General features: G+C 49.6%; 2 protein-coding genes across 3 annotated transcripts; both read right to left on the bottom strand.

Annotated features, from left to right (window-relative positions):
- Window positions 1–463: 463 nt before the first annotated feature.
- tcf23 (transcription factor 23) lies at window positions 464–2,818 on the bottom strand. Its single transcript, XM_086143243.1, has 4 exons — window positions 2,501–2,818; window positions 2,263–2,415; window positions 1,475–1,639; window positions 464–1,275 (listed from the first exon to the last, which is right to left on the bottom strand). The coding sequence occupies exons 1-4, from the start codon at window positions 2,699–2,701 to the stop codon at window positions 1,156–1,158; spliced, it is 639 nt and encodes a 212-aa protein (XP_085999369.1). The 5' UTR covers window positions 2,702–2,818; the 3' UTR covers window positions 464–1,155.
- Window positions 2,819–4,848: 2,030 nt separating this feature from the next.
- ephx1 (epoxide hydrolase 1, microsomal (xenobiotic)) lies at window positions 4,849–12,359 on the bottom strand. 2 transcript variants are annotated; one of them, XM_086143236.1, is made up of 11 exons: window positions 12,162–12,358; window positions 11,924–11,975; window positions 9,581–9,776; window positions 9,311–9,491; window positions 8,814–9,032; window positions 7,487–7,616; window positions 7,062–7,276; window positions 6,734–6,842; window positions 6,379–6,501; window positions 5,751–5,975; window positions 4,849–5,593 (listed from the first exon to the last, which is right to left on the bottom strand). In XM_086143236.1, exons 3-10 carry the CDS (start codon window positions 9,761–9,763, stop codon window positions 5,762–5,764), a joined length of 1,374 nt encoding a protein of 457 aa, XP_085999362.1. In that variant the 5' UTR covers window positions 9,764–9,776; window positions 11,924–11,975; window positions 12,162–12,358; the 3' UTR covers window positions 4,849–5,593; window positions 5,751–5,761. The 2 variants fall into 2 exon arrangements, with proteins under 2 accessions (XP_085999362.1, XP_085999363.1); XM_086143237.1 differs by lacking the exon at window positions 11,924–11,975 and having other exon boundaries at window positions 12,162–12,359.
- Between the last annotated feature and the right edge of the window lie 54 nt (window positions 12,360–12,413).

Below are 12,413 nucleotides of genomic sequence, written 5' to 3'. Positions count from 1 at the left end.
AACATGAATCATCGTAACAAGCTGAAGCCCCGCCCTCTCTCTCACACACTCACACACACACACACACACACACACACACACACAGGCTGGTGTATTACATACAGCCGTAATCAAAGTCAGAGGTCACATTCTGTGGCAGCAGTGAAATTAAAACAAGTGTTCAGACAGCTGCCATGTTCCAGCAACAAGTCCTCCCTCACACCTCATCTGGCTACACACACACACACACACACACACACACACACACACACACACACCAGGCAACAAAAGCACTCATACAAAGATGTAAAACAAATACAGGCACTTATACCATCATACACACACACATACACACAATGTGTTTCCATTTGCAAAGACATATTTTAATTTGCATATATATTACCTGATAAATGTAGCATCATTGTCATTCACACAGAAACACAATAAAACACTGGCACTTAATGACACAAACACGCATGTGCGCGCACACAGACACACACACACTGTTACACACATGTGTATGCATGTGCAAATACGTATTTTAATGCATATATATTAGCTCACCAGATTAGCATAATTGTCACTCTTGTCATTCTCACAGAAACACACATACATATGCTAACTCAATGAGACACACACACACACACACACACACACACCCTTGTGTATGCATGTGCAAATACATATTTTAATGTGTATATATATATATATATATATACGAGCTCACAAAGTCAGCATAATTGTCAGTCTCACAAAAATACATTAACACTCCCATACCAAATCAATGGGACACACACATACATAGACACGCAGACACACACACACACACACACACACACACACACACACACACACACACACACACACACACACACAGATAGGTATAAAATCTGGTCCACTGGGTGGATTTCTAACATTGTGCTGTTATTTTTTAGCTTCCCGTGTTCAGAAACCCTTTTCTGGATCAAATGAACTCCATGTGTGTGTCACTGTCACTGTTTATTTGATTTCAAATATGCAAATAACGTCCATCTTGCTTTCCCTTTTGAAGGCAATGTATAAAAAAAACAAGCCCAGTTGTTTTTCTCCTGCATTCCAAAGCAGCACGAGTTTGTTTGTGGACGTCTGAAGAAGCCACTGACCTCCTGACATTAACTGAACCGGGCTGAGGTTGGCTCACTCCCGGGTTCCGTCCACGCCGCGCTCCTCCTGGCCGGGCGGAAGCGCGTGATTGGCCGGGACCGACAGCAGTTCCCCAACGGCGCCGCAGTAGAGCAGGGACCTCATGGGCCACTTCTGGACACAGGAGAAGGTTACGGCTGTTAGCCCGGGGGCTAGGAGAGCCTGACGAGTATCCATATAGATCATAACCAAGTCTTTCTCATCAAAACATGTCCTGGACTTGTTTTAAATATCATAAACTGGTGAATTTCACCTCTGTATGTGACACAAAGTACATGAAGCTCCTCCTGGTTAAGTAGTAGAGCCCCCCCACCTTGACGGGGTGCAGGTACCCCCCCGGTCTGGACTGCAGGCTGTGCTCCCCAGCAGGACCACCGCGGTCCAGGGTCTCCGTCAGGTGGGCGATGTAGTTGGTGGCCAGGACCAGGACGTCCAGCTTGGACAGCTTGGTGTCCGGAGGGACGGCGGGCAGGGCGGCCTGTGGACATCCAGAGTACTCCATCACAGTACTCCTTTACAAGTACAAGGACTGCATTTGGTAAAAACAGAATATGCGTTCAATCATTTCACTCAACTTTCAGTTTGGTACTCATTTCTTGTTCCCATGTCATTTCCTCCTTATTTTTAAATCTGTTGTTTTTCTCCAGGTCCTATCGGAGTGTTTGTCTTTTTTTTTTTAATCACTTTCAGATTTTATTCATGCTGCGCTTTGTTCATTCTCAAGTCAGTTTCCAGGTAAAGGCCAGGATTATTTCCAGTACATTGGAGAAACACAGGATGGAGAATGAGGAGGACGCAGGGTGAACTGACAAAACTACAACAAAAAAAAAAAATGGAAATGTGGCAGAATTAGAAAGGCCAATAAGAATTACTACTGATATTGGACAATTTTCTGCTTTATTACAGTAAATTCCCTTAATTTTTGAAGGTCTGGTGCAAACATCTCAGACAAGACTATAATTATCAAACAAGTCATAATGAGTGTGAAAGAGAGGATTCAACCAGAGTGAAAGTGACAATGTCCCTGACAACTCATTTTCTGAGTAAGCTAAAGGTTCCTGATGTTGGAGGTGAGATGAGGTCCTCCTGTGAAGGTTGTACCTGCAGGCTGTGGAAGGCCTGCCTGAGGTTGCGTACGCGGCTCCGCTCCCGCGCCGCGTTCTCCGGGGAGTGCTGGGTGCGCGGCGTCCTGGCCTGGACCCCGGACCCGCAGGCCGCCCGCGGGCCGGACGCCGGCTGGCACACGGACGCCGTCTGCGGCGAGAACACAGATTCCAGACTCTGCCCCGGAGCGTCCCGACGGGACCTGGATCCTCCGGACCGCTCGAACTGGACTCACCCACTTCTTGGGCTGACGGCCGGTGCGCGCGCCCTGCCTGCGGCCTGCGCCGCCGCGCTGGCTCTCCAGCTGGTGGCCGGCGGCGACCGACATGAGGCCCTCCATGGGGTCGGCCGAGGAGATGCTGACCCACAGCCGGCAGCAGCCGGTCTGCCTGCCGTCGCGGGGCGGCGGGGCGACGCTATCCGCTGAAGACGCCATGGAGGTGGAGAACGTCCGGGTTCCTGCCGTAGAACGTACAGAACATTCCGGTCTCACAGCATCTTCTCCACGTAGGACAGGAGAACACTGGTCTGACGCACTTTACCAACTACAGGAGACGCTCCGCATCGTAGTGCGCCCGGACCTCCAGTGGGCGGGGCCCGCCCTCGGCCTCCCCGTCTGGCTGGTCTCCTTATCGAGTGAGGTAATGCGGGGAACTGGAGCGGCCCTTATCTCGGCCGCCCGGTCGTCCCGATCCTCCCCTGGCTGAGGAGCAGGCGGGCGGGCGGCGAGGCCCGGGGGAGTGCGGCGCCAGGAGGGCGTCCCAACCGGGGCGGCGGGGGGCTTGGGAAACTGGGAGCGGCGCGAGCAGCTGGACGAGGGTGGGACCAGGGGTTCAGGGGCAGCGCGACATTGAACGTTACCAAGAGCGCCCCGGACCCACTGATGGAGGGAGGAACTTCCTGTTGGCCGGAGGTCACCCGTCACATGACCCGGTCGCAGCCGTACCTTACGGCTCCGCCATCCCATCATCCATCTACGTTCCGGCGCGGCGGCTCTCCACCGTCCTCACATGTGGACTCGACACAAAACTAAAGGCTCGATTCAATCAAGAAAATGAATGGTGGTATTACCATGCAACCTGAAAAAGAGCTCACTTACAGTTACTGAAACTGGAGTCAATGGGTTTTACCCTGAAATAACAGGAATGGTGTGGAATAAAAAGCTTCTCACACCAATTCATGAACAGATAGTGTGTGACAGAGACCATCGACACCACAGAGAAGTGGGTTCACGCTCACCGTCACACACCCTCAGCTTCAGCTGATGCCACTGACTTATATGTTTATCCAAACATACCCTTTATATGAAAAAGTGCTCAATATTATTTCATGAGCAGGAAATGACCCCCTCAATAAGATAACATGCTCTAGAAGCAGGAAAAGTGGATTTGGTCAAAGATCATTGGGTTGACATTTTGCCTTGTCTTTCTGTAAGCGAACTAGCTCTGTCAGAAGCACACACACACACACACACACACACACACACACACACGCAGATCACGGAGGAAATGTTCGGCAAATTTACAGCGTGACAAGTGGAAGCTGGGTGGGAGAAGATCCTGTGAAAAGTAGAGAATATGCCTCCTCTGTAGGAAAAGACTGACCTGGAACACCTTCAAAGTGTTGCCAAAGAAAGAAGGATGTTTCTCCACTGCACTTCTATCGAGAAGGGCAGCAACAAATCACAGGAAACAAATTAATAAAAAGGAATATAAGGAGCCAGAAGTATAACCTAAACAAAACTTGGGAAATAACTATGATGATAGAATTGTCTTTACTGTTTTCTGTGACATTTTTTTGTTTTTTAATCGTTGAACTCTTTAATCCTCCACACCACGTCTCCATCGGGACAATTTCGTCTCAATTGGACCTTGGGTGTGTTTTTGGACCGTAGGAGGACGGCGGAGAACATGGAGACACCACACAGAGAAGGGGGGAGAACATGAAACGGGAACTTTCTCGCTGCGAGTGTGACTTTGCAAAGTAAAAAAAGATAACTGGTGATTTTAATGAGGTAAACTTACCCAGGCAAAACTTGTCTTGTTATTACAGGGCTGTCACTTTATGATATTTACAGTGGGTGTGCGCGGGGGGGTCTCCGGTCTGGCCGGCCGTGCTCGTTATTCGTCCATAAATTGTTGAATGGCGCTCGGGGTCCGAACACCGGCCGACCTTGACTCCGCCTGAGGAGACCAGGGCGGAGCGGTTCTTCTGAAGGCAGGAAGCTGGGAAACTCCTGCGTGAACGCGCATCCAAAGCCCAACTCACATTTTTGCTCCTCCTGCGGGGGCCAATTGCATCTGTCGCTACGGCAACCCGAACGTTCCCCGCACTGTGCCACGCAGGCTTAGTGTGCTTTGGAAGGCGTCCTCTGCCCTCACCTCCTCTGCTGAGAGCATAAGTTAGTAACTACAAAGTTACTTCAGTGAAAGTACTCATAAAGTAAGAGATAACACACAGGTATTTCATATAGTGTGTATTTAAGACCGGACAAATAGACAAGGTTTGAATGCTGCTTTTTTTATCCACGAGGAGCCAATTTCACAAGTTGAGTAGATGAATCATCAAAACACAACATGGTTTCATAGAAAGAGTGGATTTGTTTAATGTGCTTCGTCCTGCGGGGTTCACACAAAGTTCATGGCAGAGAAAAAGCAACCGAGTACTAAAACATTGTTCTCAATATAATCATCCGAGCGACAGGTAAATCAGTGGTACAGTTGTTATGGCAACAAGGAGGAGCGATGTCATTATTCATTCAGTTATTCGGGTGAGTTGGTTCTGTGGGCACCGGCTCTCCTCGTATCAAGAAGTCCTCTTGAACTTGGAGGTGACTCACTCAGACATCTGATCGAAGAGTCATTGTCAGCAGCTCCTTTTTATTTTAGCTTCAGTCAGCAGGTGTCTACTGTAGCTACATTGAATTTTTTGTTAATTGGCTTTTTTATAAAGCATTTTCTTCTTTACTTATTTACGATTTCTGCAGAATTATCTTTCTTTTCCCCCCAAATATGTTTTCATTTCACCTTTCTGGTCAATTCTTTTTGATTCACGGCCCTGAGGGGTTTCTCAGGACGCACAGAGATCCCGTAGAAACAGATTTAATTTAATTAAATTGTGTATGAGGAGTGTTGGCCCGGAGGCCCGGCGGCGGCATCGCTGAAGACCAGTGTTATCAGCTCCAGGAATGTCTGCGTCTCCTTCACGCCGTCAACACACACTGACCTCCCAGCTGCAGCTGCCCGCCGGACCCGGGACTGCAAGGCTGACGGGAGGCTTCCAGGAGGGTCCAGAGTCCATCAACAACCAGGGAGGGAACACAAGGATGCTGAGGATAAAAAACACACAGCTGATCCTGTGATCGGGTTTCAGCCTGGCCACAGAGAGCTGGGCCACCAAGGCCGAGATGATACGATAAACAAGGACCGACGGAGTTCGTCTTCGTGAAGCTCCACCGCCCTGAACGCGCCCTTCGTCTCCTTCACCTGCCAGGCTTCTACTGCTGCTTCTGCTTCTTCTCCACGGTCCTGACAAAGTTGTGGAGGTCCTCCGCCATGAGCTGCGGCTCCTCCATGGCGGCGAAGTGGCCTCCGCGGGCCATGGGCGAGTAGGTCTTGAGCTGGTGGTACTTCTGTTTGACCCAGAGCTCGGGGGTGTGCATCAGCTCGTCGGGGAAGCAGGCGAACCCGGTGGGGACGAACACCGGCATCCTGCACGGACACACAGCTGGTCAGAGGGAAGGAGCGCTGCCTGGTTTCAGGGAACTCATCATGTCCTTAGACTGGCTGCTTCAGAGAAACCCAACAAACCAAACCGGTTTCCGGTTCAATATCATTGAGACTCCTTCTGTTCAGATCTGAGTTGTGATGAAGGACGGCGCCAGTAAAGTTGTGTAGGACCGTGGGTTGGTTGGTCGTACGCAGCGAGGCCGACACCTTGCTGCTCTCAGAACACTGGATCAACCCCAGGCTTAAGGACAAACTATTTAAAAACTGGACCTGGTCCCGGTGTAGAACATCTGGTCACCTCGGCACGGGACAGGAGGACCGTTCACTCCCCAAACCCCTGGTCACCCGAGGAGCTGAAAGGTCCCTCTAACCGTGGCAGACTCACCTGGAGTGAGGCTGGTCCAGGCCTTTGGAGAAGTTTTCCTTGTAGAACCTCATGGAGGAGACGATGCAGCCGGACGTCCAATAGATCATCACGTTAGTCAGCAGGTCATCCAGAGAGAACTTCCTGCAAAGCACAGACGCACACAGACAGAAAAGACGAGAGTCGTCGTGTATTCGGTGGTCAGTTGCTCATTCTCAAATAAAGCTGTCACTGAGATAAAGCCATTTCATGTTTGTCCGACAAATGATCCCTCCAGAACCTGTAATTCCACATCTTAACCACTAGAAGCACCGCTTCTGTGCACAGATGGTCCAGTAACCCAGTCGGTCTTCAAGGTCGTAATTAGACCATCTACCTGGTCAGTCCTCCATCCTCCAGGTTTCTAAAGTCTTTGCTGGTCCAGGTGGAGAACTTCTCCAGAATGTAGGCGGCCAGACCAACCGGAGAGTCATTGAGGCCTCGCCCTGGGGGACAAACACAGAAACATTTCAGATGGTCCTTTTAATCTGTAAGATCTGAGGTCTTCTCAGTCTCAATAAAGCAGCATGAAGAACTTGTACACAGACGCAACCAGCTGGAGTATCAACACCATGGACAGAGCTGATGACAGTGAGATCTGAGAGGACCTCCCTCTGCGTCGGATGAAACCTGGACCAGAGCAAAAGGGGAGGGAAGCTCCTCACCCACGGTGTCGGGCTTGGTGGCCTGGATGTGCATGTATCCGGACTCCTTGACGGGCTCCACCACCAGTTTCTCCATGCAGGGGTAGAGGCGCTCGGCGTCCAGCCTGGTGAAGCCGAACATCTTGGGGAAGTGACGGCCCAGCAGGATGGACAAGGTCACGGGAAGCCCCGGCTTTGAAGGAGGAGCGAAGTTCACGTGCAGCCCTTTGACGGTCCTGAGGGGGTCGAACAGACGGCGTCATGACTTATCAAACATTAGCTTTGTGTTCTTGTTCCCCTTAAATTTGCAGCTGACGGCTGACAAGACAGCGAGTCAAAACAAGGAATGACCTGAACATTTTGAGGGACTCATCCAATAAAGAGCATTGATTATCTGAGTTGGAGTGATAATAACGACCCTTTCCTAAGCAGGCCGTCCGACTCACCGTGGCTCCAGCTGGGCCATGTTGGTGGTGACCAGCCAGCCCCAGTCCCCTCCGTGAGCGTAGAACTGCTGGAAGCCCAGACGCCTCATCAGCTTGTGGAAAACTCGAGCGGCGCAAACGGAGTCGAAACCTGGCGGTGAGGAGATTCGACCCAAGAGATCTTTTTTTGCTGACAGACACGCAATTTCAATTTTATTTAAATTGCCGGTTATCTGATGAATTGCAGCCGTTGAAATCATTTTCAAATGAGTTTAAGATGATTATCTACATAGATACTATTTGAAAAATCCCTGACCCTTCTTTTCACCAGATAACTGGTATCTGGAACCTTACTGCTCACCCCTTAAACTGTAACACGGCACAACAAACTCTCCAATACTATTTTTGGAGCTGAGGATCATCTCTGGGAGCCCAGAGCTGACAAACAAGCTCACTGCTTCTCAGCTTCAATGCTCCAGTTAAAGAAGCCTGCAAGCACAAAGAGGAGGTCCAGAGGATGGGACCAGGGAGGGGAATCCATATTTCCTTCTCATATGGACGGGCAGCGAAGGCGCCGTGGAGGAAACGCAGTGCGGTCGAAAGAGTGCCCGGGACTTGTTTTAAACACGCCTATTTCCTCTTTGCTGACAGTGAGCAGCTCTGAAGTTTATTCCAGAACCCAAAACTCAGATAAACTGGAAAGATCTTGTAGATGACTAGGCTTGAACAAGGAGAGGCTGCAACCTTAACCTTCATCACCACACGTCTAAGATGTCACTGCAGTAAGGTGGCGTTCAGCCTGATTTCAGTGGCTTGTAAGGTCCTCTTGTCAGCAGAGCCAGAAGATCTTTAAACCTCCAAGTGTGGAGGACCACTGCGTTTAGCTGTGATCACACTGCTTCTTCTTCAGACTGTCATTTTGAAAAGCTATCGTAGGGGAACACATTGAGATGGATTCCAGGACAGACAGCAGAACAGCACCACCCTCTGGACACCCGGGAAAAAACTACTTCTGTTGGAGCCGCGAACCGGTTTGCAAGGCCATGAGTGGAGAACATCAGTGACATCAGGTATCATGGCGATGCACATATAATAAAGGCATTATCTCTCCAGGTTTGAGGTCCTCTCCCTCCCAAAGCTTGGTTCGAGACGATCATCACTCCAGACATCCGTACCGCTGACCGGCTCCTCGTCAGCTCATCTTCTCTGCGAGGAAGCTGCCGACCCTAAGCTTTCTGAACCAGCCCTAATCTGTCCATGGGCTGAGGGGGGTGTAGATGCTGCTGGGACCATCAGCAGACACAGCTCCTACTGAAGGGCTTCCGTGTACCAGTGTCGGCCTACAAACCTTTCTTCTGCGGCGCGTCCGAGAAGCCGTACCCCGGAATGGAAGGACACACCACCTCGAACACCAGGCCTTCCGGGTCTGAGGGTTCGGTCAGCAGCGGGATCATCCCGTAGAACTCGTAGAAAGACCCGGGCCAGCCGTGAACCAGTATGAGGGGAATGGGTACGGTCCCCGCTGACACCTTCTTAGGTTTCACGTGCACGTAGTGGACATCGATGCCTGGAGTGGAGATCAGAGACAAGGTTCCACGTAAAAAGGGGGAGGAACACCAAGCAGAGTCTTCTTCGTCGACTCCTCGTTCCCCTCTGACCGAGATCCGCCCATCAGGCGGCGGGGAGGCTTCTCACCCTGGACAGCCAATAAAATAACCCATTTAAAGATGGCTTGAGATGCTCATCCACCATCTGAAGTACAGCAGATGTGGAAAGCTCAGGTCCAGCGGAGTGGACGTGCCGAGGCTGCGGTGGAAAGCAGGCGTCACGGCGTCAGTCACTAACCTTCGATGTTGGTTTTGAAGTGGGGGAACTGGTTGAGTTTGTCCACCTGCCTCCTCCAGTCGAAGTCCCGTCTCCAGTAGGAGACCACCTTCTGCAGACACTCAGAGTTGAATCCATAGTGGAACTGGCTGTCCTCCAGTGAGGGAACGGGTCTCGTCTGGTCTATCCTCCTGTGCAGGTCCTGGCCCAAAGCCACAGATCAGCTTCTTTAGGTTCCATCCTGGCGCTCTCAAATCCAGCTCGGCAGGAACCTCCAGTTTGCAAACTTACCTCCAGCTCTTCATCGCTGGTGCTAACAACAAACGGTCGGATGGAGTCGTCCTCCACGCCGCTGGGAGGAGCTCCGGCCCCCCACCAGCCATCCTCTGTCTTCAGAACCTGGACCCTGCTCCTCTGGACCAGGAGATAGATGACTCCACCGACCAGAAGAGCGATGAGCACCTCCGTGATCATGGCGGCGATGGTCCTTCAGGAGGAGGAGGAGAAGGAGGAGGGAACACATGTTTTGAGGAAAATTACGAAAGACTCTTTTCAACCAACTTCCCTCAGATAACTCTTTGGGAACGGGTTTACTTGGTGAAACAACAACCTCTTGAAACCAGCCGGTCAGGAAATGGCTGACGACAATTTCCAAGTCATTACTAGAAATGTTTCTGGAGATTTTTTCATGAACGTGGATGATAAATTTCTGATTTCACTTTTTATTTTTCAATCGTTTCAGTAACTTTCGCTGGATTTTTTTTTTGCTGAGTTCGAGCTCAGAGTTTTTTCAGCAGGATTTCAGCTGACCAGTCACTGAAATTTAGGTAAAAGTGCTTATTAGCCATTAGAGAATTTTTTAAAACAAATTTTCAGGTGATTTTTGCTGACATAATTTAATACTGATTGTTATGTAGTCTCTCGTTTTATTTTTCATTTGGCAGAAAGGTCTTTATTGGAATGATAAAAATGACAGAATTCAGACAACTGTCATTATTTTGGTTATTAACTGCATTTTTGAAGACCTGCTAATTTACTGATGTCTTTTTTGTAATTTTTCTGAAAAAAAGTATGATTAAAAGGAGAGGGGTTTCAAATTTCCGGTTCCCTGAACATTTCCGGTGACAGCCATGGAGCGAGGATGCACAGATGCACCGTGGCAGGGTTTTCCAGATCGCACAGAAATAGAACAGACCCCGTCCGTTCTATTTCTGCCCCGGACAGTCAACACAGCGCGACGACGGCTACTTCAGCTTCTGCATCTCCACATCGCCTCAATGTCACCTGAAGCTACACTGCATCACCTGTGTGAAGGCGTGGCTCGCATTCTTCTAAAGACCAAGATAACACAAGTTAACTAACGTGGATTCATTTTTTAATTATTAAAAAACAAAAAAATGTTACCAGATCACATTTGGACGGAGTAATTCATTTGAAGGCAGAGGATCTACAGCTGCACCGCATTTATGGAGCCAAAATTGTTAATATTTAGCAGCAATATCCAAACCAGTTTTGTAGGCTTGTCTTTACTCAAATGTTTCCAAATGGGTGAATGACCTCGCTCCAGAAACGCTGGCAGCTGGTAAATAAACAACATCTGGACGCCCCAAAAACTGACAACTCAAGGTTTTTTAAATGCAAAGGCTGACACTGAGACGGGCCTGCACACACTGACGATCATATACCATCGCACCATTTGAGTCTGCTCCCCTCATCTGTTATGTATTTTAAAGTTAATCAACTATTTCGACTTTGCTCTTGAACCTTTGTTTAAATAGCAAAGGGCTAACCAGTGGACCGGGGTTGCAAGAAGGCTAGAACTCCGTAAGCATGACATCTGTTCGGTCCAATGGATCCTTGACTTCAGAGTGCGTCGACCTGGGAGTTTTCTGAGATCCCAGCCGTCGCCTCAGTGGATGTTTAGCTTTGTGACCGGATGGACAGGATCAGGAATGAGTTTATCAGAGGAACAGCACATGTTAGATGTTTTGGAAAGAAGGTCAGAGAAGCCAGACTGAGATGGTTGGGTCATGGACAGAGGAAGGGGAGTGAGAAGAAGAAGAATTTACAAACAGAAGAGAAAACCAATTCATTTTAATGGGGGAATAGATACGAGCAAATTAAGTTATGGGCTTGGTTACGGAACCAATTAAACTCTTTTTCTTTGTATACATTTTGTATAAAAATAATGTTTAATGCACAAGTCCATGTTAAGTGAATGACTAAACATAAACAAGTGGTAGTTTGAGTCCACTAACAGGGGTTGTGTAAGAACCTTGTGGAACAGGGGGACTATGGCGACCAGCTGACTGGATCAGGAGCAGGATCAGGACCCCCCCCCTTCCGGAGCTGCACGCCAAGCACTTCTCATTGTGTGTGTGTGTGTGTGTGTGTGTGTGTGTGTGTGTGTTTGACTTATTTAAATCCCAACCGTTACAGCCCCCCCCCCCCCCGAGTTAATTGTTTGCTCGCAGTGTAACCCTCCGCGGGGCGGCCCGCCGGCTGAGATCCCTCCGCCGTTCTAGAAAATTCTCGGTTGTCGGCGGACTCAGAGCTAGCTAAACACGCTAACATAGGATAACAAAATGAACTTTAAAAAAAAAAGTACATAACTTGATAATGGAGTCTGCTCACCTTTACGCGTCGGTTGGGTTGCACACCTGGTCGACGGTAATGTGACTTGAAACTAAAAAAAAAAAACAAAAACAAAATAAAAACCGGCGTCGTAGCGATGATATCGAAGCTACCGCGCGCGCGCTCCGATCTTTATTCTAGTATTAAAAATAAGTAGTGCATTTAACCAAGCGGTTCTGTTCGGTTCTTTCCTCCCCCGGTTCTCCCGAATGTTCCCCGCCCCGAGGACGACACTCACACCGGAGAAGCTGTCAACTATTTCGGTCCGGTGATGTTCGGTGAGGTGTGGAGCCCCGGCCGTGACAGGTGTTTCTATTCGATTGTCGATTTGAGCCGTACTTTTTATCACCTTCGGAATGTTCGCGCGAGCACGCAGCATCCGGCGGACGTGCTGAGGGGGGCGTGGCACCGGTGGGATGACGCTGCCTGGACGCCATATTGGAAGGACCATCGCCCGCTTGCCGCAACGGACGCGGCTAATTTGACATGA

Source organism: Fistularia commersonii, chromosome 36 (assembly GCF_037954325.1).
Source record: "Fistularia commersonii isolate RoL2024-O1a breed Wild chromosome 36, RoL_Fcom_v1.0, whole genome shotgun sequence".
Lineage (NCBI taxonomy): Eukaryota > Metazoa > Chordata > Actinopteri > Syngnathiformes > Fistulariidae > Fistularia > Fistularia commersonii.
This window is presented reverse-complemented; position numbering and strand designations above follow the sequence as displayed.